The 25,520-nt window shown below is 36.5% G+C and overlaps 1 protein-coding gene and 2 pseudogenes across 1 annotated transcript; 1 reads left to right on the plus strand and 2 right to left on the minus strand.

The window, feature by feature from the left end:
• Nucleotides 1-1,964: 1,964 nt before the first annotated feature.
• On the minus strand, nucleotides 1,965-3,016 carry LOC120209195 (protein FANTASTIC FOUR 4-like). Its single transcript, XM_039208261.1, has one exon. It carries the CDS (start codon nucleotides 2,846-2,848, stop codon nucleotides 2,099-2,101), a length of 750 nt encoding a protein of 249 aa, XP_039064192.1. The 5' UTR covers nucleotides 2,849-3,016; the 3' UTR covers nucleotides 1,965-2,098.
• A 5,163-nt stretch (nucleotides 3,017-8,179) lies between these two features.
• LOC120209197 lies at nucleotides 8,180-9,787 on the minus strand (annotated as a pseudogene).
• A 13,621-nt stretch (nucleotides 9,788-23,408) lies between these two features.
• On the plus strand, nucleotides 23,409-25,292 carry LOC120209192 (annotated as a pseudogene).
• Nucleotides 25,293-25,520: the final 228 nt, after the last annotated feature.

A 25,520-nucleotide genomic window follows, 5' to 3' on the forward strand; every position in this document is an offset into this window, starting at 1 on the left:
GTCGAATTAAATGCTTAGAAGTTATATTGTTGTTAATTTATAAGTTTATATAGCCTAATTATCATAGTTTGACATCAATTATATGATTTATCGTCCGACCCGAGTAAGAAGTGTTACACTGAATCTGTTGTTACGACTTTGCTCGTTATTTTTACTGTGGCTCTCTTTCCATCTTTCTTTGCTGAAATCTATATTGCTTAGTTTTCTCTTTATCTATTTCAAATAGGAGACATGAAGCAATGTCTAATTTTACACGAGAGATAATTATGTCACAAATCTGATGGACTGAGATCCATTAATAAACTCGTATCGTATCTTACAACAAAAATAAAAGGATAAATGATTAAAGAAATAGAAGGGAAAATGACAGAAAACTAGGTAGAAGACCAGAAAAATGAGGGATGAAAGGCAGCCGACTGTAGATGTGAAGAAATAAGGAGAAATAGCAAACCCTAAGTATATGTACACGTAAGTCTTTTTGAAAATATTTCATGTGGGGGTGGGGGAAGTTAATCTCTAAACTCGATTTCAAATTTCGTTATATTAAATTCAAATCGTTCTATTTTAAAATTTGATTTTAGAAAAAATAGTTTTATCAAATAAGTTTAGATAGAAATTCATTCAATTTGAATATTTTTTTTAGTCTTAATGGTTAAATAAATGCCCAAGTTATACTTTTTGTGTCAAATAAGTGCCTACATTTTTTTGGCCTATCGAAGTACCTAACATTACAAACGTTAGTACTTTAGGTGTTCGGATCGTTAACAGCATTAGTTTTCGTCGTTAAGTGACTGGAGTCACAACCTTGTAATTTAAAAAAAATTATATATAATTAAAAAATAAAATTATATATTTTTTTAAATAAGAAAACACAAATTTTGAAATAACCCTTAAACTTTGAAAACTTTCATTTCAACCCTAAACCCACGGTGACCTTCACCCTTTGCCGTTGAAGAAGCTCCACCCGACCTACCCTCCCCTTCCCGGCACCAAAACCCCGATAAAATCGTGACCACTTGACGATCGATCAACGTCAAATCAACATTTTAAATCCTGCGAATCCTAAGATGAAAATCGCGATCCCACGCAATTTCGATGGTGAATCGGTAACAACTGCGGTGGCATATAACTAGGATGATGGCAAGGACTATGTTGGCGGCGGTGGTCGTGGTTGGAGAGGGTCGTGATGGTGGATTAAGGTTAAGATTTGGGATTCTGGGATTGTTTTAATATAAGAAAAGTTAGTGGTTTTTTAAATAAATATAATAATATTTTTAATATTTAAAAAAATAAATTTCAAAATTATCAGGTTGTGACACATGTCACTTAACGGAAAAAAAACTAACGCAGTTGACGACCCGAACACCTAAAATGCTAACATTTATAATATTAAGCACACAGTCAGACCAAAAAAATGTATACAGTTGTTTGGCATAAAAAATATAGTTTGATTACTTATTTGAGCATTAAGCCTTTTCTTTATAAAGGAATCTTTCATTAATGGGTTGTTCAATTCGCTGTACTAGGTTGTTGGAAAATTGAGGCAATCCTTAATTGACGTCGGTATGTATAATTAAATTCACTCTGTCATGTAAATCTTATCCAAGGAATCATTAATTGATCATAAAATGCAAGTAGCGAAATTTATACGAAATTAGATAATAATAAAATAAAAGCAGGAGACTGCCGCATGGGAGAGAAGGGAGTAAAGCACGTGACATGGTCTGGTCCCATAACGACAATAACTACCATATAAGCATATTTTAGGTAACACATGGTTCGGTGATCTCTAACTTCAAAATATATATAACTAAAATGATAAAATTAATAATATTTATTTTTGTTATTATTAATAAAGGTAGAAAATGGGAAAAATTAGGGGATCCAATAATAGTAATTCTCTCCAGTAGGGTTGAGAGAAATCTTCCAGCTCTTAGCTTTTAAGTAATCACCCCACCAAAAATGGCTGACAATTAAACAACCCTTTGTGCCTACGCCCACTTTCTTCACCTCGGTTCCGGATTTTGAGCCCAACACTCCCACCATCTCCTCCCATATAGTCACCTCCCCCATCACCATTTCTTCATCTTTAACTTCATCATTTTCGTGCTCGTTCGTTGTTGTTGTGTTCATCGTATTTTTCTATGACCTCCTCTTGGTCTTTCTCTTCGACGGCGTTGTCTTCGAACATTGTGTTGGCATCGACGTCCTTGAAAAGGGAAAGCCTAAGCCTTCCCTCGCTTCGTTCTGTATGGAAGTAGCTATTGCAAGGAGGGATGGTAACGGCTTCAAGAACTAAACGGCCGCCCTCTCTGTGAGACTTGACTTTGACACCATTTGATCCGCTGATGGACGTCAACGGAGGCGGAAAGCTGTTGACTCGGCTCGCTTTTATTCTCCTTGGACTCTCTCTCGGTTTCGAATTGTAAACAACGTTTTCTAATGAAAGCAGGGAAATGTCGTCTATGCTCTCGCTAACTTCACTTCCGGTCTCGCTGCCTAAGCTCTCTGTGCACATTTCAAGACTCCTTTCGGTCAGCATAGAAGTCGAACGCTTCACGAGAGGGTGAACGTAAACTTTGTCACTCGGAGTAGAATTAGAATCGTCGGCGGCGAGCGACTGGAGGAAACTCCAGCAGCTCGCGTCGACATTTCGATTGCCTATCGGCTTGCAGTCGTCAATGGCATCTTTTACTCCGGTATACGGCATAGGTTTCGGCTCCGTCGAAGCAATGGATGAGGATGGGAAATTGGTTTTCGGTGGAGCCAATTTCAGGCTCATAAAACGTGATTCAATGTGCCGTAGGTCCATGCATGATTGCAACTCGTGACAGACACTTAACGACATGTTTTTTATCCACAACAAAAATGTTGGGGGGAAAAACAGGGGAGCTTAACTGAAAGAACGAGAAAAAAAACCCTGTTTTCCTCACCTTTTTTGGAGTTTTGTGACAAATAAAAAAACACAGATATATTTATTTGGTGTTTGAAGAGGAAGAGAAAGAGGTAAGGAACAAAGGCAGTGGAACATGAATGAAAAGTGAAAGCATTGGGGGACCATTTATAGGAGAGGGTGACCTGTTAAGCCCACTAAATCTTTTACAATCTTTTACTCTACCACACATTCCTTATGAATATTGAGGTGACACATTAAAGTTTTCTTCTAAAAAAATTTTAAGGTTCCAAATTGATAATTGTTGCAAAGGCTATTTTTTTTTTATGAACAGAGCGATCGTTGATCAATCCCAATGAAAATATTACATTTGATAAGTATATTAATATAATTAGTTTTCAAGTTTCTGACGATTGAAAGAAAGTTTTAGCTTTAAGTTTTCATTGAGATTTGAGGAGACTAAAAGGTTTTTCAATAAGTTTAAAATGATTGAAAGAAAGTGAAAAAATAAAAATAAGAATAGCAGTTTGATGATCGTTTTAACAAGAGAAACTATTGAAAGACAGAAAGAAAGAAAGAGTGATGATCATCAGTTCTTTAGGATTTTTAAATGTGTCACTTCAAGTGTTGTTAACGATTTGGTAAACAAAATGAAAGTTTTTACCAATGGCAATGACACCGATGATTTTTTTTTCTGTATATCACCAAAGTATCAGTGTAATTTACAAAGTTGATTGAATTGTAGTCAACTTTTATTGAACATGGTAAAGACATCTTTGCTATTAGGAATGAGCATTAGTTTAACTTGTTTCTTGTTTTAGGATGGGGGAGGGGACCCAACAAAGCCAATAGTTGGAGACTGCCACTCCAAACACAAATGCATATATGTACATGAGAGAAGTAGGTCCTGTTTTGCTATTAAAAGAAAACCAAGCAAATCAACCTTAGACACAGAGAAAAGGTTTGACTCTTCTTTCACATTTCGTATGTCATTAATTTGCAATTATAGTTAAATAAACCAAACTTGTTAGTGTTCATTCAAGTGAAAGGGCAGCAAACCCTATTTGCCCTATAATCACAAACATTTGCATTCACCTTTGCTTCACGGATGGAGGTGATGTGTCAAGAATAGACAGATGTTATAATTGTAGCATTTAAACTACTATTTTGGTCTTTTTTTGCTTCTTTTGTCAATTAATTTTAAAAAAACTCAATTTCATCATTAAACTTCCTAATTGCTTCTATTTTGATCACTCAATCGTTGTGTGTCTGTCTAACTACAGTACTAAAACGCTGTGCTTGGGTTTTTTTTTCTGTTTCTTTTAAAAATTTAATATTTTCTCCTCAGTTGTTGGAATCCTTCTCCACTATCGTTGGATTGTTATTAGCCACCATTTGAGATGCAACTAGTACCAAAATTTCTCCTTTCTCTCCTTTTTTTTCCTTCTCAATTTGACTTTCCTTAAAATAAAAATAAAAAACTCAAATTAAAGTTTCAACTTATCTTTCTGTGATGTAAAATGTCCATCATCTTACCAATGTATAATCGATATATATTATTTTTCTCCTCTTTAATCTTTCCACTGTTTGGATTTAGAAGAATACTTCGACATTGATGAACTAGAGGGAGTCTAACAATTGGATTTGAGAGTAAATTTTCAGGGTCTTTTCGCATAAATTTACCAAAGAAATTCAAATGACATTAGAACTTAGTAGTTGAGGGATCAAAAAAGAAATAATTTGAAAGTTAATGATGAAATTGATTTTTTTTAAATAAGTGACCAAAACAGAAACATGAACAAAGTTGAATGAGCAAAACTATAATAGAAACACCAAATTTATGATAATGCCTTCAGTCTTTCAGTTCAAGCTCAGAAAGGGCTAATGATGTTAGCAAAATTATAAAATAAACCCTTAGCTTTTAATTTCTTTGAAGCCATGAGGTCACAGCAAATGACAAAAGCTTACAATTACAAACCACTATTATTATAAATAAATTTTATATATATCCTGCATTGGAATACAACATCACTTTGCCTTTTCATTTCTAGCCTTTAGAATGGACAAAAATTATCATATTTTATTTGTCAACTAAATGACCCAAAAAAAAAACAGGTTTGCTTTAAAATATACGAGTACCAAAATCATTTCAAAATCCTTCAGCATAAAGGTCAAAAAGTGCTTACGTCCAATACATAATTAAATTAGACCGACAATTTATATATAGTATTTACGTACAAATTATTTTATCTAACCCGACATAATTAAGACACGTAGGTAACTACTGAGCTACTTTGAGTGTTTAAGAATCATTTCCTTATTTGCCCGATTCGTCAAGCTTTAACCCTAAAGATTTTGAAGGGAAATACATAATAAAGGGGACAGCAATGGTCGATGGAAATCGAGTTCATATGACTGACACTTCCACGATTTTGTTTGTTGTTACTTGCTACTTAAGGTATTTTGCAAAAACTCGAAACTGGGCAGATGGACGATGCACTAATTGCTTCTTAACTTTCGTACCAATAATACACTCGTTTACTTCATTTGTTTCTGAATGATTATTGAACCATTGAGATTCCAAAACAACTGTTATAGTGGTTTTTCATTTATTTTGTCAAGATGTGGAGATTTTGATCACAATTATTGGAGCGAAACCCTAATACCCAATTATGGTATTAATCATCGGTATATCAATAGTTATTACAAACGAGAATAATAGCGGGGAAATGAAAGTGATCCTTCTAAATTTGAAGGGCTTTCTTTTTAGCATTTCCAATTTTATTTTAAAAGTTGAATTCCAAGTTGTTTGAAATAGAATTTATCGTGATTATTGAGGATGATAGATCCAAAAATATTTTTTAGGATGTGCATGCATATACATTAACCACACAAAATTTATGTATGGGTGAGCACAGATAAAATTTTACGATATAAACAATCAATAAAATAAACCACTAATTTAAGAAAATTTAAATTTTAAGATGAAGATGTGTCTATCTTAACATAGACGTGGATCCACTACTGATTATTGACGTAATAGATATACTAAGAACGATTATTATTACAATGTGTAAGAGAATGTGAATTTGAACATGCTTAAGCTTATAATAGCAGTTGGAAAATGAATGATTTTGTCCCTAATCCACCCTCCATTGAAGGACATGCAAAGTACCCTAGTTTCAAAAACCAAGGGACAATTTAATGGGTAGGCAATCCCTCCTCTTAAGTCTTATCTATTGAGTTTGGTCCTCCATTAATAGGGAAGCCCTAGTTGTTTGACACCATTATCATCCATCATGCAACAGTTCATTCAAGCTTCCGTGAAAAGAAAAAGCTTAAGATTCTTTTTTCTGTACTTAACAATTAATGGAATGAATTAATTTGCTATATATTGATATAATGAATTATCACTTTTTTGTTTAAATAAATGGTTTACCTAAAGAATATATAATCAGACTACACCATATCATATTTATTAAAATGCCCCTCCTTTAGTTTGTAACTATCGTTTATATTTTTAAATTTTATAAGATTTTATAGCATATATTTTTAATTTTAATATTGTATACGATTTTATAAATATATTTGACTTAATTTTATAAAAATTAATATATAAAAATCTGTAATTTTTTTATTAGATCATGTTAAAATTAAATTAATTATTAATGATATATCATCATTTAATTTTCTAACTATATATGATTTATACATCTATGTAATAAATATTCATTCTTTTAAATAAATAATTAATTTTTCATATCCTTCCAACTGAAGATGGATTCGGGATTCATTTAATTTATGCAATTATCTTTTCGATAAATGACCTATAAATAATCTTGAAAATTTTAATATTAATACTCCTTTTTTAATCCTCAAACTATGACCTCTCCTTTTATATATAATTATAAGGCATTCATATTTATAATTATTCGAAAATTGATTAAATATGTACTTATTTGGAAGTACTCTTTATAATTGTATGACAAAAGTTGAAGGTTTCAATTTGAATCCAGCCTTAATCTTTGAATTGTAAACATAAGTAGAAAGGATTGGGGTGTTGAGTTGCTAGGCTGTATAGCTCTAGGGTTTTAGCCTTATAGCGATGAAGAATATGTGCCCATTGCATTTGCCATAACCATCAAATTTGCTTTCAAAATCATTCATTTTTTCCTTTTAGGGTTAGCCAACCAATGGAAAAGGGAGACTCTTTGAATTCCAAGGGGGAAAAGGGGTCTCTTTGTGCATGGTCATAGTCATACTCCCATTGGACATTGAAAAAGAAAACACCCCCCAAAGTTAGGTCTGTTTTGCTTCTTTACCTTAATATTGAAATTATGTTTGTTTATTTGCATATACTTTTTTTCTCATCTTTATATATTATCAAACAAAGATGATGGAATCAAAGTCATGGCTTTTGACTATTTTTAACACCTTTTCTTCTATTTTATTTTAGGGTAAAATATACAATCGGTCACTAAATTATGATGTTACATGTCTTAATCATTAATTTCCTGTCTTAATCATTTTACTAATACTATGATGTTACATGTCTGGTCTTAATCATATTTAATCTTATATTAGTAAATCAAATATCTCTGTTACTCGAACTTGATTTAAGTTGAGTAATTCAAATATTTGAATTCCTTCCTGGCTTAAGTTGAGAGTTGCCATCTATGGCAATAAGAAAAAACAATGACCTTTTCAGAAGAAAACGGCGGAAAGGGGATTTAGTAAAGCGAGAGAAGAGAGGAGGAGATGGGGTGAAGCGAAAAGGACGTCGGAGGGAAAGGCCGGGGACTGGAGGGAAAGGAAGGGGGTCATCGAAAACGAAAAGTGGAAACTTTTTTGTGGTACCAAGTAATTTGGTTGTGGAGGCAGAGATTAGAAAAAGCAGAGAGAGTGGAACAGCGACTGGTAAGAGATGACATTTTTATCTTCTTATCCTTTGGAGAATTTGAGTGATACCAATGAATCCACCTCCAAGTTAAAAGTCTAAAAGATAAGTAATCCAACGGTCAATATGATAAGAAACCTCAACGGGCAGTTGTCTAAAGTTGGGAGCTTTTCAAAGTCAAAATTCAGTGGCACATCACTCGGCTCAATTCAAAAGTAAACTCAATTTCAACTTTTATTTGCTCTATAAACCGGTGACTGAAGTAAAACAAATAGAAAATAAAAGTGACCACCCTATGAATAAATAAATTTTGTTAACAAAAGTTCATTTTTTTATTCTAATAAATTTGTGGGTGTTTTATTGATCTTTTTTAGTGCTGTTTTTTCACTTTCAGTGGTGGTGCGCTTAGGCAGAGAAAGAAGGATGAAAACTTCTGCAAAAACAAGATTATTTGAGATTAAAGGACACTGATAAATATCTTCCACCAAGATTGATGGAAGTGAAAGCATAATATACAAAACTTGAAACAGTATACATAACAAGATCATTGCTTCATTTTTCCGGTTTGCATGAGACCCGATGCTGTTGTTCTTCATCAAAGTACTCATCAAGAGAGGTGGACAAGCCAAGGATTTGATGGTACTTATCAGCTTCATCATCACTACCATTGATTTCCTCTTCTTCTGCAATGGGAGATGAAAAATCCAAGCTTATTCCTCTTAACACTTCTTCATACGATGCAGATAAATCTTGGGAAGTCATTTGATGGTACTCCACAAGCTGGTGAAGGCACTGGTTTTCCCTCACCAGATTTGCATTCTCATTCGCTAGCCTTGATTTCTCTGCAAGCAATGCTTCCAGTTGAAGCCTCACCAGATCGTCTTCCTCGGGTCGGATCCCCTTGGTGAACCCTTCTCGGAGCCTCCTGTTCTCTTCCTCCAGCAAACAGCAACGCTCTTGCATGAAACATAAATCATTCTTTATGGACTTCAATTCTCTGGCTAGTGAATTTGCCTTGGTTGCCATGGAAATCGCAAGCTGTACATATGGAAAGATCAAAAGGGTTAAAAATTTGAGAGATTGGTCGATGAACAAGTGAAGAAAAAAGGAAGAACTTTTACACTTTTGGCTTTCTTTATCATCTTGTTGTTCTTGGGGCTTTGCTCATTCTCCTTTTGTGAACCATTATCGTCCGAGCACTCATGTTGATCAAATTTCCTCTTCAAACCGATCTACTCTCTTCTCCGACTTCGAATTCTTCCACTTTTGGCTCTGAATTCTTGAGGTTACTATGAAATATATCGGTCAACGTTGGAGGTTTACTTAGCTCTTTAGCTCCCTTAAAAAAAACAGAACAAAAGTTTCAGCAAGTTTGCAAATTTGATCTACTAAAGCTAATGTCATGTTTACGGCAACAAGTTGATCTCGTGAGGTTTAACATGTCATAAACAGAAATTAAAGGGCTTTTTTGGTTTAAATTTACCTGGAGAGCATTGTCGAGGTTATTAGAGAGCTGAGAGAGAGTATGTGAGATGGAATCAAACCCTCTAAGCAAAAGCAATGAATCCTCTTTTAATCGCTTATCTCTGTTGGATTCTCTTGGATTCTGCATAAAAATAAACATTAGAGAAATTTTTTCATAGCGTGGCAATTTAGCTTCAAAAAGATTAAAAAACATTTAAAAAAAACTCACAATCTCTTTAGAAAAGAAGGATCGACATTTCGATCACCAACGAGTGAATCGACGCGGCCACGGATGATGCTCCAGAAACGCTTATCGGAAGCCGGGCTGAAGAGTGGAGATGGAGAATAAGCCATTAAAGAAGTATTAGACTCCTGCAAAATGTATTCAAATGATATGTTAGAATAAAAGAGAGAGAAAAACAAGAACAGACCATTAAAACTTAGAGGAAGAAGAGTAAAGGGTAGAAAAGAAAAAGAACCTTGGTAAGAGGAATTGGAGATGGAGTATCAACTGAGAGTGAAGCAGCAGCCATGGCTATGGGGAGAAAAGCAAAAGCAAATAAGAGATAGAAGGGAGAAAAAGCGAAGAGTAACGGCTAAGTTTGACGCTGGGAATTTAAAAGAGTGCGCCTTTCGGGTCTAACGTTCATAAATCTAATCCGAAGTAAATAAATAATTTTTGTTGTTGTCATATACATTTTCCTATTAAAATTAATAAATAAATATTTTTAGTACGATAAATAAATATTAAGTAAATGACTTTTATTTTTTAAAATATTAATATACCATATTTTGTTGTTGTTAATTGATTTTAATCATATAATATGTTTATTTGTATTTATTGATGTTAATACATCATAAATTATTAGTTTGTTATATCATCAACAAACTTTCAAAATAAATATTGAACATTAGTTTCAATAATTAAAGAGGTATTTTAAGATTATAAATTCGATCATATACATTATTAACAACTAAGAAATACTATAAACAAATAATATTTTATAATCATATCAAATTATTTAAAAATAAAAAAATAATGAGTTATTAATTTATCAAATAAGATGACATCACACATTAAAACTAGTATAATATCTTATTTGACTCCCGTCAAAAATCAAATTTTATTTTAATATTTTTGTAGTAATATTTTAAATGATAATTTAAAAAATATATAAAGTATATAAAAATTATTTGATACAAAACTAAAATAAAGATGAAGTATTGAAGACACCATATTTTATCCTGCAACGAGGAGTCTTCACGTAACCAATAAAGAAGAGTTGGATTAGGACTCAAATACTAGTCTAAAATAGGGTTTTTAGTACTATAAATAAGCCTTGTAATTACCACACCAGGACACACACGAGTTACACAAAGGAACGCTAGAAAAATACGAGCAAAGAAAAGTGATTTCGAGGCTATTGTAAACGATTCGAAGTAATAAAGGTGAAAACTTTTTCCTTTCGTTTGTTTCTCTTTACTCTTCAATTGCATGTGTTGTTAATCGCGTTTTTTTGCTTGAGAATCCAAAGACAAATGTTTTAGCCGATGACCCGGAGGGAGTTTTTCGAAACTTTGATTTCAGATCTACGCTCCCTAGAGGCTATTTCGCAAAAACAAATTATATTTTTAAATGAGGGTGCGAAAATCTATTAAAAATGAAAACTTTTTTTTTCGGTTTTAATCTTCAATGTTCTTTGACATTTGCCCACTGATTTAGCTTTTATTTCAATTTATCCCCTACTATATCATATATGTTTACTTATATTTCCATTATTATTATTTTTATTTCATTTATACTTTATTTTTTATTTATATATATATATATATTAATTTGATTTTCATATTCTTTATAATTTCTTTTATTTTTGTTTTTTATTCATTACTATTATTATTTTTTTATTTTAATACTTATTATTACTATTATTTTTTATACTTGTTTAAAGTTATTATATATATTCATATAACTAGTATTATTACTATTTATTTTTGCTATTAACGTATATATTTATATTTTTATGATTATCATTATAATTGTTATTACTATTTTACTTTTAACTTACATTTTTTTTCTTTATTTTATGTGATTGTATTTTTTTCATTTTTTTGTATTTTTTTGTATTTTTCTCATTATTTTTATTGTTTTATTATTATTAGATTCGTACTTCATTCTTTTTCTTGTTATTTTTACTTTTACTTCTTTTATTTTCTTATTTTTTATCTCATTTTGTTTATTCGTGTTTTTATGTGTTTTCTTTGTTTTATTTATTTACTTTCATTTCTTTTTCCTCTAACGTGTTTCTCTCCTTTTTTAAAGGGATATTTTCAAATCGAATTAGGGTAAGTAATTTTGGATCGTAATTTTACCTTTTGAGTTAAACTTTCAATTTTCTTACTTAATGACAACTGGAAATTACGTAGTACCGAAAGGCGGTTCAAGGGTGCTAACCCTTCCTTAACTGTAACCGACTCCCGAATCTAACATATCTCTGGTAAGACGCAATCAGATAAGAAATAAGGTATCGATCAACCCACTTTTCGTAAAGTAAATGATTGGTGGCGACTCCCAATTCATTTAATCCACGTCGAATACGATAGCTTGGCGACTCCGCTGGGGACAGGTAAGTGAGTCAGGCTAAGGTAATTTCCATTGTCTTTTTAACGAAAAGGGTAAGTTTAAATTTTAAGGTAATATTTCGATCCTTTTTACTTACTTTTGATTATATTTTCGGGTAAATAGTTGTACTAATCGTTTTCTCATGATTTCAGCCCTTAAAGATTTTTTCATCTAAGGCTCCAAACCTGAGCTCCAAACCCGTTTTAAGTGGGGTGAAAGCGACTCTTCGTGTGAATTTATTCACCGTATGGGCTAGCAAGTAGCCTTCGGATTCATATACCTTATGTCTTCGTGTGAATTTATTCTCCGTATGGGCATAAGGAATGTGTCCTCTAGTTTAACTTAGTCTACACAAGCCTGTATGGGTTTAGGATAAGGGTCTGGTAAGCTAAGGGGCACCGGCAAGGAGAACTCGGGTACCGTTTTTAGAACCTAAACCGAGACTATGGAGAAATAAAGCCTACCCCAAAACCATTTCAAACCCTAGATATTTTTACCCTAACCATGTTTTTTTCCTTCTTACTCTTCTTATTTTTCTTTCGTCATTTCTTATTTATTTATGTATTTTCATTTTACTGACATGTTTGCCTTTGTGTTTTTTTAGCATTTGCATCATAACAAGAGGTCATTGATCCCTAAAAAGATATTTTTTATACACAAAATAATCTGAACAAATGGGCAAAGGTGTTGTAATACAAGAGATTAAAAACCCTGAGGTACGACTATGGTCCGAGAAGACTCAGAAGGAAAAGGGAAACATCTTCAAGGGAGCTATGTCAGAGCTGGTTAGTTACGCCTCTATCAGCCTAAAACAGAACAATGCGTAAGAGCTTCGAGACATCTGGACAGTTGGAAGAATGATCGGAAAAAAGTTCAGCCAGTACGGTGACATTGCGCTTTTACTCCAAGTTAAGACTGATGAGCCTTTAATCAGAGCCCTAGTTCAATTCTAGAACCAGGATATAGTTGTTTTACTTTTAATCGAGGATATGGTGCCCACCAATGAAGAATACACTACACTGTTGCATTGTGAAAGTATCAGACTAGAGAAGGCATACCTTAAAACATCAAGAGCCAACCTTTCAAGAATGCACTAGCCAAGGTTGCCGGGGTTGACGAAAAATGGGTAATTGACCGGACTCAGCGCAGAGGCAGTGAGGAAGGAATTGAGTGGATCCACATAAGGCAATTAATGAAGAACCACCCTGATGAGTGAAAGACTATAGACCTTTTTGCACTAGGTCTGTACGGGTTGATTATCTTTCCAAAGGCTTTGGGTTACATTGACGCAGCGTGGTGGAATTGTTCGAGCAACTTCCGAAACGGGTTAACCCAGCACTAGTCATCTTAGCTGAAACCTTTCGATATCTCAACCATTTCGAAGATCTGGCAGAGGAAGGTTCGTTGGGTGTGTTAAACTCCTTCAAGTCTGATTCACAGCCACTTCTGGAAGACTAAGGGGTTGTCTACCGATTTAGCACACATATTCACCTTTGGGAGAGTTCATCACAATGAAATGGCATGAAGGTGCTTCAAAGGAAAAGTGGATGAAAGTTTTTACACATTTCAGGATCGGGATATTACCTGGAGAGCCCCCTGGTTGTTCCTCGGTGACGTTCTTTTCCGGTGTGGGGATTTTGATACTATGACATTGCTTGGACTTTGGGGTGCAGTTGGGTATGCTCCGTTGTTGGCACTGAGACATATGGGGCACGTCAGTTTGTCCCCGCAACATACGGAATAATTAAATCAAGTTTGTGTATAGCGGTGACAGTTATAAGAAAATAATCAAAGAACACCGAGTCATGGAAGAAAGTATCCTGGATGGATGTCGTGGTTGTATAGATATGCTTACTCCGGATTATATGGAGTGGCGAAGATTGAGAAAGAATGATAACATCCCGGTGCCAGACTGTGAAGACACCCAAACCATGGAGGAACATCTCAGGCTTGTCTTTCTGAACTTGAGATAGTCAAGGCAGAGTTTGAAGCTGTGAATAATGAGCTGAAGTAGATTAAGGAACTTGAAGCTGAACGTTATCAATGGAAGCTAGATGCGACTCTCAGAAAGATAGAGCAGACAAACTGGAAAGAGAACAGAAAAGAGTTGTTTTGAGCTTGAAGATTTGAGAAAGGGTATCAATATAAAGTCAATGATAACTCCAAGTTGAAAGTAACTTTGAATACTGGAAAGACAAAGTTCATAGCCTGAAAAGAAAGTTTGAGGGGTCTGATGAAAGAGTTGGAAAAAACAGTTAAAACTGCTCAGAGACGCTTAGCAGACAGTCAGCATCAAAATCAATGCTTGAGAATCCAGATAGTTGACCTAGAAAAACAACATGAGAGAGATGGAAAAACAATAGCCAGTTAGAAGTTATTGTGGATGGATTCAAGAAGCAAGCAGTCAGCTTCAGATAGTGACATTCACGGGGATTTACAATGGCGTTTCCATTGGGAGCAAGCACAACAAAGGGTAAAAGCTAGAGACGCAGTCATCCGAGATTTCCTAGATCAAGTACAGAAGGCAGCCTCATCTTCACGGCCTAGCAAGGGAAGTCGGAGTCGTTCGACAAGGCATTCAACCAGTGAAGATGAAGGCAGAAGACTTGTCAATCTACTAGAAGTTGTTCGGGGTCTAGAGGATTTAGTCCGCACTACATTTGATTGTTTTTATGTCTCTTACAAGATAAAACATTTTTGTCTAAAATAAGGATTATTTATAGTAATGGACACTTTTCTGGATCAATGCCTTTAAATTGCATATATCATGCACTGTATACTTTTCATTTTATATTTATGTTTGTTTTTTATATTTCCATGTTTTACATTCGTATTAACAAACAGAACATGTCTCAGAAAGAGAAAGAGCAAACACCAAGTCTACCACGCAAGCATTAAATATGCATCACCGCAAGCATTAAATATGCATCACCCGCACAATACTTGAGAAAAGAAAAGAAAAATGAGGCCATAATGGAAAAACTCGGGGAGAACATGGCAAGATTGCAAAAAGAACTGGAAGATAAGATGGCTCAAAACAGTCATAGCACTCTGGAGTCCATCAAGAAAAACCAGGAGTCCTTGGTCGACCAAATCGTGGCCAAGTTATCTGGTTTACAGCAAGCTAGTGCAGTAGGGGAAGTCCCTCCGAAGGGGTAATCATGTCACCAACCCCACAGGTGGTTATTTCACCCGGGATCTTACCCAAGCCACGAGAAAATTCTTCTGCTGTCAAAGGAAAAACATTATCTGCTATGAAGGTGCAAACTTCAAACTAATCCTGATAATCATCCGGATGATTACAACATCCCGATTTCAATAAATGATAAAGCAAGAAAGATAGAAGAGAAAATCAGGATATTAGAAGATCAAATGAAGATGGTCCAGGGAGACCATGATTATTATGGAGTGACGCAAGGGAGCTGAGTCTGGTTCCAGATTTGGTACTTCCACCAAAGTTTAAACCTCCTGAGTTTGAGAAGTTCGATGGAACAACTACCCATCAGCCCATATCATTATGTTCTGTCGGAAGATGACAGATATGGGGAGAATGACCAACTCTTGATCCACTGCTTTCAGGAGAGCTGTCCGGTTAACTATCTGGTGGTATAACCAACTCACCAACTCATATCAAGACATAGAAAGACTTAGCTAAGTCTTTCCTGGAATGCATATGAGACCAGACTGGGTTATCTTACAAAGCCTGGAGAAGAAGCACAACGAGAGTTTCTGACAATAGCACATCGTTGGAGGGATTTGTCTGTGGAGGTCATCCACCATTGGATGAAAAGGAGACTAGAAAGTTGTTTGTACAAACCCGAAGATACCTTACTTCGGAACCTGGTGGCAATTACGTCGGGAGGTTTTTCAGATCTAGTCATGGCCGGTGAAATGATCGAGTTGACTATTAAACAAGGAAAAATCGAGGGAGGAGACTCCAGTAAAAAGCCTCCCATGAAGAACAAAGACCGAGAGATCAACAATGTCAACACTTGCAACGTCAACAAGGGTGTTACGGTCTCAAGCTCAAAAACCATTGCAGCTGTACCATCTGGTACTTCAAACCAGCTTAGAGAAACCAAGAAAGAAAGGGAAAGAGAGCAGATCGATCCCATTCCCATGACATATAAAGAGTTATATCAACAACTCTTCGAATATCATGGTGGTGTGCAGGGGCATTCAATCGAAAGTTATCTCGCATTCAAGAGGCTTGTACAACGAATGCGGAACAAGAATTGAATCATTTTTGACTCTGAAACACCAAATCGTCCATAATCCCTTGTAATCATCCGGAGATCAGAATTAATGCAATCACCACCGAAAATGACAGAGAATTAAAACCAGTGTTTCAGAAGTCAAAGCTCCTTTGGCTTGGGTATGGAGCCAAATGATAAAAGCAGGGCTTCTTACACCGCAATCAGCTGCAACAAAGAGTGAAGTGGGTAACTATTGTTGTTATCACAATGAAGAGGGGCATAAAGTGCAAGAATGCTCTTAATTCAGGACATTAGTCCAGCTCTTGATGGACCAAAAGAGTTGGAGTTTTACGAAGAAGTTTAGGATTCCCTGGAAGTAGATGTTTACGCTACCAGAGAATCATCAAACAAAAGACTCGGTAGGGGTAGCCTTTGGTTATTACCCCTAAAGCAAAGATGATAACAGCAACTCCGCAAGCAAAGTGGTGATCACGACCCTCGACCTTTTCAATATAAGGATAGTCGGCAAGTGCCTTGGAAATACGAATGCCAAGTGAGCACTTCCAAAGAATGTGACAACAAGGTGGGGCAAAGACCACTAAATCCCTTCAAGGAAGATGTTTGGCTATCAATGAACCTATAAAAGAGGAAGAAGCTAAAGAATTCCTTAAATTTTAAGCATAGTGAGTACAGTATTGTAGAACAACTCCAGAGCTTGCCAACGCGCACTTCAATGTTGGCACTTTTACTAAGCTCGAAGCACATCGGGAGGCACTGTTGAAGGTCCTGAATCAAACGTTCGTGCCACAAGACATACCAGTCAGCAAGATGGATCCACAGGTAAATAATATTCAAGCTGATAATCTCATCTCATTCTCAGATGATGAGATTTCATCCGAGGAAGAGGCCGAACTAAGGCATTACACATCACTACCTATTGTAAGGGGCATACCCTACCGAGTGTGTTGATTGATAACGACTCAGCCTTGAATGTGATGCCTTTGGCGACATTGAAGAGGTTTCCAATAGATATCTCTATATGAGAGCCTGTCAAATGTGGTCTGAGCATTTGATGGGACCAAGAGAGATTATTGGCAAGATCGATGTGCCCTTAACCATCGGACCTGCCACCTATGATATCGAGTTTTTGGTGATGGATACTATGCTTTTATAATTGTCTTTTGGGAAGGCCATGGATTCATCAAGCTGGTGCATATCATCCACATTGCACCAAAAAGTTAAATTTGTTATTGACGGGGCCTTAATAATTATCAATGCTGAGGAAGATATTGTGGCAAGAGTGACCACGGACCCCATACATCGAAGTGGACGAGGAAAGTGGAGTGTTCATTTCGTTCCCTGGAATTTGAATGACACCTTTGTGGCAGAATAAGAACGATCCCCATACCCTGGCTTTCCAAGTGTACCAGAATGAGATCATGCAAACATTAGGATGAGGTGCCAAGATTAGAAGAGGGTTCGGGAGATTTTGCAAGGAATGATTGCTCCAGTCCTTCTTATTTCAAAGCCAGACCGATTTGGGCTCGGCTTTCAGCCCAATTACCACGAAAAGTGAAAAGAAGTTCAGAAGAACCAGAAAAACTGGCCAGACTTACTGGAAGTGAACTTCAATGGGAACCCATGACATTCCTGCCTCTTTGCCACACATTCAAATCGGTGTTACGTGTTTAAGACCACCTCATCTGATTTAGGAGTGTCTCTGGAAGATCTGAGCATCAATGCCATAACCACTGAAATGCTGACGACACAGTTAAATGGGATATGCCCTCTGCCACTGGGTTCGTGCCTAGCCGTTGGTCGGTCAAGAACTACATGCGGTTTACAAGAGTCTTTCAAAGTAATATTCAACTATCCCTATTTGTCTATACCTGAGGTAATAGGTGATCTTTTGTAAGGGTTAATAAACATTATGTTTAAGTTCAATAAAAGATGCACATTCTTTTCTCTTCTCATGGCAAACAATTTTTTCCTTTATTTCCTTTTTGAATTCATTGTATATCTTCTACATTTCGGTACTTCATTTCCACTTTCTCTAGAATTTAATTCTTGACTATTTCGTGTGGGATATATTCCTCTCACACATACATATTTTCCCTTCTTTCAGATCCCCAGATAACAACAATGTAGGCACTAATGATCCTGATCCGGAGGTAGATTTTGAATCAGCCATTTGTCTCAGGGAATTTGATAAATGCGACACTGAAGAGGAGTGCAACTTGCCTACCGAATTATTGAGAATGGTATAAAGAGAAGATAAATAAATATTACCCCATAAAGAGACGATCAAAATCTTGAATCTGGGTACTGAGGAAGATCGAAAGGAGGTTAAAATCGGCGCAACTCTTTCGATGAAGCAATACAAAACCTTATAGCTTACTTCAGGAGTATAGAGAGGTGTTCGCTTGGTCGTATCAAGACATGCCAGGATTAGACACAGATATGGTAGTCCACAAACTGCCTATCAAACCAGAATGCAAACCGTGCAGCAGAAACTGAGAAGAATGTGACCAGAAATGCTCCTTAAGATCAATGAAGAAGTCAAGAAACAATTTGATGTCGGTTTTCTTCAAGTGACCAAATATCCGGAGTGGGTGGCCAACATAGTGCATGTGCCGAAGAAGACGGGAAAGTAAGCTTGTGTGTCGATTACCGGGACCTTAACAAGGCAAGTCCTAAAGACAACTTTCCTCTGCCACATATAGACACTCTGGTGGACAATACAGCTGGGAACAACTACTTTTCATTCATGATGGATTTTCGGGGTACAATCAGATCAAGATGCATCTAAACATGGAGAATACCACTTTTTTCACAATGTGGGGAACTTTCTGTTACAAAGTGATGCCTTTCGGATTAAAGAATGCTGGGGCAACATACCAGAGAGCTATGGTGACCCTGTTCTATGATATGATGCACAAAGAAATCGAGGTTTATGTTGACGACATGATTATCAAGGCACTGACCGAGAATGAACATATTAAACATTGAGAAAGCTCTTCAGAGATTGAGGAAGTTCTAGCTACGACTAAACCTAGTAAGTGCACTTTCAGGGTGACATCCGAGAAACTGTTAGGCTTTGTGGTCAGCCAAAAAGGCATTGAGGTTGATCCTGACAAAGTTAAGACTATCCAGAATCTACCTCCACCTCGAACACAAAAGAAGTCCGAGGTTTTCTGGGCAGATTGAATTACATAGCTCGTTTCTTATCTTAGTTAACCGACAAGTGTGATCCATCTTTCGCCTTCTCCGAAAGAACAGCCCTGGAGAGTGGGATGAAAACTGTCAGATTGCATTCGAGAATGTGAAAGAATACTTATCTCATACTTCTATCTTAATGTCCCCCATCTCGGGCAAACCTCAGTTCTTGTATCTATCCATTTTGAGAACTCAATGGGGTGTGTCCTGGGTCAACATGACGAATCTGGAAGAAAAGAAAGAGTCATCTACTATTTGACGAGAAGTTCACTGATTGCGAGGCCAGATATCCTCCTATTGAGAAGGTTTGTTGTGCTTTAGTCTAGGCTACAAAAAGACTCCGACAAGATATGTTGTATCATACCACTTGGTTGATTTCCAAGCTAGATCCACTAAAATACATGATGGGTGTACCTGCTCTATTTGGAAGGTTAGCCCGATGGCAAATGTTATTGTCTGAATTCGACATCGAGTACGTGAACCAAAAAGCCATAAAAGGAAGTGACATATCAATTTCTTGGCAAGCAGAACCGATGAGAATTATGAGCCATTAGACTTTGATTTCCAGACGAAGAATTAATGGCTTTATCTTTAGAAGAAACAGGTACTTCAACAGACAGTTCCTGGAGAATGTACTTCGATGGGGCATCCAATGCATTTGAATCCACATTGTTACTTAAAGACTCGTGTAAGGAAACGATTTTTAGACTTTGGAGTGCAACTTGTGGTACGATCCCAGAGAAACTCAGGTTCGTTTGTCATGGTTTAGATAAATGGTTTAAGGATGTTTGTCAGGAAAAGCATTTGTCGCTACTGATCTTAAACGAAAGCTTTCTGAGTTGATCGAGTTGTCACCCACTGATGATGTTTTGGGAGAAATATTAGATACAAAACTCCAGCTGAATTTAGAAGCTAATAGGGAGGAGTTATACTGGAACAACGGGCTCGTGTAAATTGGTTGAAAAATGGAAAAATAACACGACTTTTTCCACTCATTTGCATTTTCTCGCAAATGCCACAATCAAATCCGAGCTCTTGAATCGAACAATGGAACTAGTTAGAAAGATGAAGAAGGCATGACACATTTGTCAAAGATGTATTTTGTAGAGCTTTTTGAGTCGAGTTCACCAACAATTAAAGATAACATTCTAAAGGGTTTGGATAGGCGAGTTACAGAGGAGATGAACAATTCCCTTAATAGGTCTTTCACTAGGGAGGAGGTCACGGTTACTTTGAAATCATTAAGACCTTTAAAAGCTTCGGGGAGGATGGTCTTGGGGTTTATTTTATCAAAGGTTTTGGTACTTATTCGGAGAGGAGGTCTCAAATTATTGTATTGCACTTATTAAAGGAATAGTTGGTATGTAGGAGATTAATCAGACCCATATTGTTTGATTCCTAAGGTGGAATCTACGAAAAGTCTGACTCAATTTTGCCTATCAGTCTTTGCAACTTTATTTTCAAGATTGTTTCGAAAATGTTGGTGTTGCAAATGCATGGTTTTCTGGACAACTACATTGATGTAGCACATATCGTTTTTGTCCCGGATCATTTAATCACTGATAATATCACAGTTACGTATGAGTTTCTACACTCGTTCATGAAAAGGTGTGTTTCCACAGTCTCTTATTCTATTATTTTTAATGGAATTCTCGGGAGTAGATTTGTTTCGAATATAGGGCTTCGTCAAGGTGATCCCTTAAGCCCTTACATTTTCTTGATTTACAACGAGGGTATATTAGTGTTAATTCAGAGATTATTTCAATTAAGAGAGATTCAAGGAGTAAGGGTAAATAGGTACGCCCGACGATCACTCATCTTTTATTTATAGACAATAGTCTCATCTTTGGTGAAGTAACCCCTCAAATGGCTCAATAGATTAAGTAGATTTTGGCCATGTACGAAAATAGCCCTGGTCAATAAATTAATTTTGACAAATCTGGTTATTTTCTTCATCTCTAATATCATTGATGCAAATCGGAATGACGTCAGACGTGTGCTAGATGTTTGATCTTCTTCAAATCTTTATAAATATTTAGGACTTCTAGATATAGTGGGGTATGACAATAGGGGGCTTTTGTGGGTATGAAAGACAATATTAGAAGCCAAATTCAAAACTGGTGTATACGAGTGTTGTCTCAGGGAGGAAAAGAGGTTTTCATCAAATCTGTTCTCCAAGTCGTTCCTATTTTTTTAATGAACTGTTTTTTCTTGTCAAAAAAGTTGTGTAGGGAACTTAAGAGTATTATGAATCAATTTTGGTGGCAAAATATGAACACGAACGAGGAATCCATTGTGCTCTTGGAATTCTTAAGTTGACTGAAAGATAGAGGTGGTTTGGGGTTTAGGATATAACAAGATTTAATGTTGCTATATTGGCCAAGCAAGGGTGGATATTGTTCACGAACCCCTTATCGCTAGCAAGTCGTCTGCTTCGGGCAAAATATTACCATTTGGGGGATATCCTCAAAGCAAAGTTAGGTTCCTCGCCTTCCTACGTTTGGAGAAGCATATGGAGTGTTTGTGGGCCATTGGAAAAGAGGCTTTGATGGAAAGTGGGTAGCGATCGCTCCATATCAGTTTGGAACGACTATTGGTTGCTAGCTGAAAGATAATGTAGAGTTAAATCCTCTCGATTTGATAGGGTGGAACGAGTTTCATATTTAATTGAAGAGGAATCGAGGATTTAGAAAGAGGATTTGATTCATCAAATTTTATTGAGAAAAAGCAGACCAAATCATGGGGTTCCCATTGGCCAATTTTTAAAATGACGTTCGAATTAGGGGGGAAACAATCTTATTAAGCGTTAGGAGTGCATATCAATTGTTGTTGGACACTGATAACTCTACTTCGGTGGACGGAGAGGTGTTGAAAATCGTATGGGCTTGTGATTGCCAACGCAAGGTAAAATTACCGATTTGGAAATTTATTTTCAATTTATACCTACGAATTACAATATGTGTCATGGAAAGAACCTCGAATAATCAATATTACCCAAAATGTCCATTATCATCGAGACCGGTGTTCATGTAGTAAGAGTTTGTTATTAGCTACACAAGTATGGTAAACCATAGGTTATGTTAGCCCCAAGTATTGCAACGTTGGATTTTGTTGAATGGTTATCATGGTTATTCCATCACAATCATACATCAAACATGCAGAGATAATGGTAACCATTTGGTTGTTATGGTATGCTCGAAATAGTTTTTTGCATCAAGGTAAATTAACAAGAAACGAGGAGTTATTTACCTCTATTAGAGCTCAGTGCTCAAAATACTCAAAAGCAAATGCTCGTATTCACCCACAACCTCAGAGGCAGTTGTTCGTTGGAAACCGACCTCATATCCCGAAATAAAAGTGAATTTTGGCGCTCGATTTGACCAAACCAAAAGAGAAGCACGAGATGAAATTTGCAGCAGACATGAGTCTCGAAGGTGATTCTCGAATAGTCATGAATAAACTACAATCTGGACAACTAGATTATTTTGAAATCAACACTTGGATAGAGGATACAAAGATGAAAACACTTCTTTCCATACCTCCATGTATCAATTTACTCCCAGATTGAGGAATCTGGTCGCTCATCTGTTGGCCAGGGACAAACTTTGGGTGAAGAAGATAGATATCGGGTGAAACATGACCGATGTGTGTCGAGAACCAAGCGGCAGAGGACCGACGTTGTATTAATCCCCCATAGTAGCACAGCTTGTATTTTCAGTCCCTTTCTGTGATTCATTCACGAAATGTATTCATCCTGAGATTGCAGAGGAAGGAAGGCCAGCCATCGTTTTTCTTGTTTTGTTCCTTTAGTGTTTTTAGCTTTTTTGTTTGCATATTTTCATTTATTATCGTACAAGTTGTCATTCATTACTACTTTTTGGACCTTTTGTTTTTCTTTTTTAATTGGTTTTTATTATTAATAAAATGCTGACATTCCATGGTTAAAAAAACCTTACTAGCAGTAAAATTTAGATGCTTCAACTTCACAAAAATCAGAAGAATTGAAATTTTCAGATACAGGTAAATGCAGGGAACCAACGGACAACCATGACCTTGAGATAAAGCCTTAACCATCATCCATGAAAATTACTGGTTCAGAAGCAAGCAGCAAACATCATTTCAATGGCTGCCCTTTCTTCCTCCTCTCTCCTCTCCACCTTCCAAGCTTCCTTCACCTTCTCTCCATCCTCTTCCTCGCTCATCTCTTTCCACTTCTTCTTCTTCTTCTTCTCTTCAATTTCTCCTTCCTCCTTACCTACCCACACCTCTAGACGCTATTCTTCTTGTTCTTTCATTGTCAGGGCCGCTGCTGCAGACAAGAGAAGTCCTCATACTTAATACAAACAGTGGCGGCCATGCAGTCATTGGTTCCTACTTTGTTAAAACACTTCTGGGTTCTGGCCATGATGTCACCATCATGACTGTTGGAGATGAGGACTCAGAGCCCCCTTTCAACAGATTCTCCGTATGAATCAAATATTATCACTTTCTGTGGTTTTTTATCATTTGTTTCTGATTGGAAGTTCTATAGGAAATTACGAGTGCTGGAGGGAAGACCGTGTGGGGTGACCCAGTTGTCGTTGGGAATGTTGTTGCAGGGGCAACATTTGATGTGGTGTTGGATACAATGGCAAGGACTTGGACACCGTCAGGTTTGTTTTATGGCTCGAATATCACAAGATATAAGTTTGTTTGCAAAACGATCATTAGTCTCTTCTCGAATGACATGTATAACTGAACTCGAATAACTGTTCCAGTTCTCTTCCGAAAAGAGAGCAATGGCACGCATCCATGAGTGTACATAAAGTGCAATTTGAGTAAGAAACTGCATATACCTGTAAGGTAAATAGAAGCACTTCATTCTAATTTCAATCTTCTCCACATAGGCCGGATAGATTGGGCAAAGAGTTCTGGAGTGAAGCAATTCTTGTTCATCAGTAGTGCTGGAATCTATAAGCCACCCGATGGGCCTCCTCATGTCGAAGGGGTATATATATATATACACACCATATGTGAATGTATATAATGTAAGCATGAATAAGCAAATATAGGATCCACCGTTTAATCAAAATATTCACTATTGCAGGATGTTTTAAAGCGGATGCTGGCCATGTTGGAGTCAATAATACATGGCAGAAGTTTTCAGTAGTTGGGCTATATTCCGACCACAATACATGATCGGATCCGGAAACAAAAAGACTGCGAGGAGTGGTTCTTTGATCGTAAGTGAAGCCATATTCTCGACTTATCCATAGAACTTCAATACCAGATATGACATGGATGGCATTTTCTTGCAATAGGAATTTTTTAGAAATAGACCATTGCCAATCGCAGGCTCGGGATGCAACTTACAAACATTGCGCACTTAGGACCTGTCCTCTATGCTTACCTAGCTGTGGAGAAACCAGAAGCTGCAAGTCGTAATATCTTCATTGTGTGAGCGACCGTGCGGTGACTCTCGATGGAATGGCTAGATTATGTTATGAAGCTGCTGGCTTACCGGAAGAAATTGTTCATTATGATCCAAAGCTTTGGAATTGATGCGAAGAAAGCTTTTCCTTTCCGTAATATGGTAAGAATTCTTGCTAAGCTAAGCATATTGCCCTTCAAGCCTTCGAGCATATATATGATTTCACTGCAATAAGTGCACATGATAGATATAAACTTCATGTTATCTTCGTTTCAAAATCAATCATCATCTTCTCGTGTGCAGCACTTCTACGCCGAACCAAAAGCTGCAAAGGACATATTAGGGTGGGAGGGCTCGACAAATCTGCCGGAAGACTTAAAGGAGCGATTTGAGGAGCATGTAAAGATAGGACGTGACAAGAAGCCTATGCAGTTTGATATAGATGATAAGATACTAGAGGCCCTTAAGTTCCAGTAACTGTTTGATCAACACGTTCAGGTGCATTCTAAAGTTTTGAACTCGTACGAGTCCACTCTGCAATACAGTATGAGGTGTATTTTTTGTTTCTCTTTCCCCTGAAAGTTCTCTATGTTACATAATTCATTCCCTTTGATAAATAAAACTCAACATTTCCATAAACCACGTAAAGCATTTTCAAACATAAGAATCCAGACGAATAGACTAAACCTAATACCACAATAACATAACGTAATTTATAATCCAAATTCCAAACAATGAACAAAACAGACGTGAGTGGAAACAGCACGACAGAGTAAATGAGTCAATCCCATAGCAAGTGGCAAGCCCCCAACAGAAAATGTAAG

This window comes from Hibiscus syriacus, unplaced genomic scaffold (genome assembly GCF_006381635.1).
Source record: "Hibiscus syriacus cultivar Baekdansim isolate YM2019G1 unplaced genomic scaffold, ASM638163v2 tig00018213_pilon, whole genome shotgun sequence".
NCBI lineage: Eukaryota > Viridiplantae > Streptophyta > Magnoliopsida > Malvales > Malvaceae > Hibiscus > Hibiscus syriacus.

Coding starts and splice junctions, on each gene's coding strand:
- LOC120209195 (XM_039208261.1), bottom strand. CDS start 2,848: ATGTCGTTAAGTGTCTGTCACGAGTTGCAATCATGCATGGACCTACGG.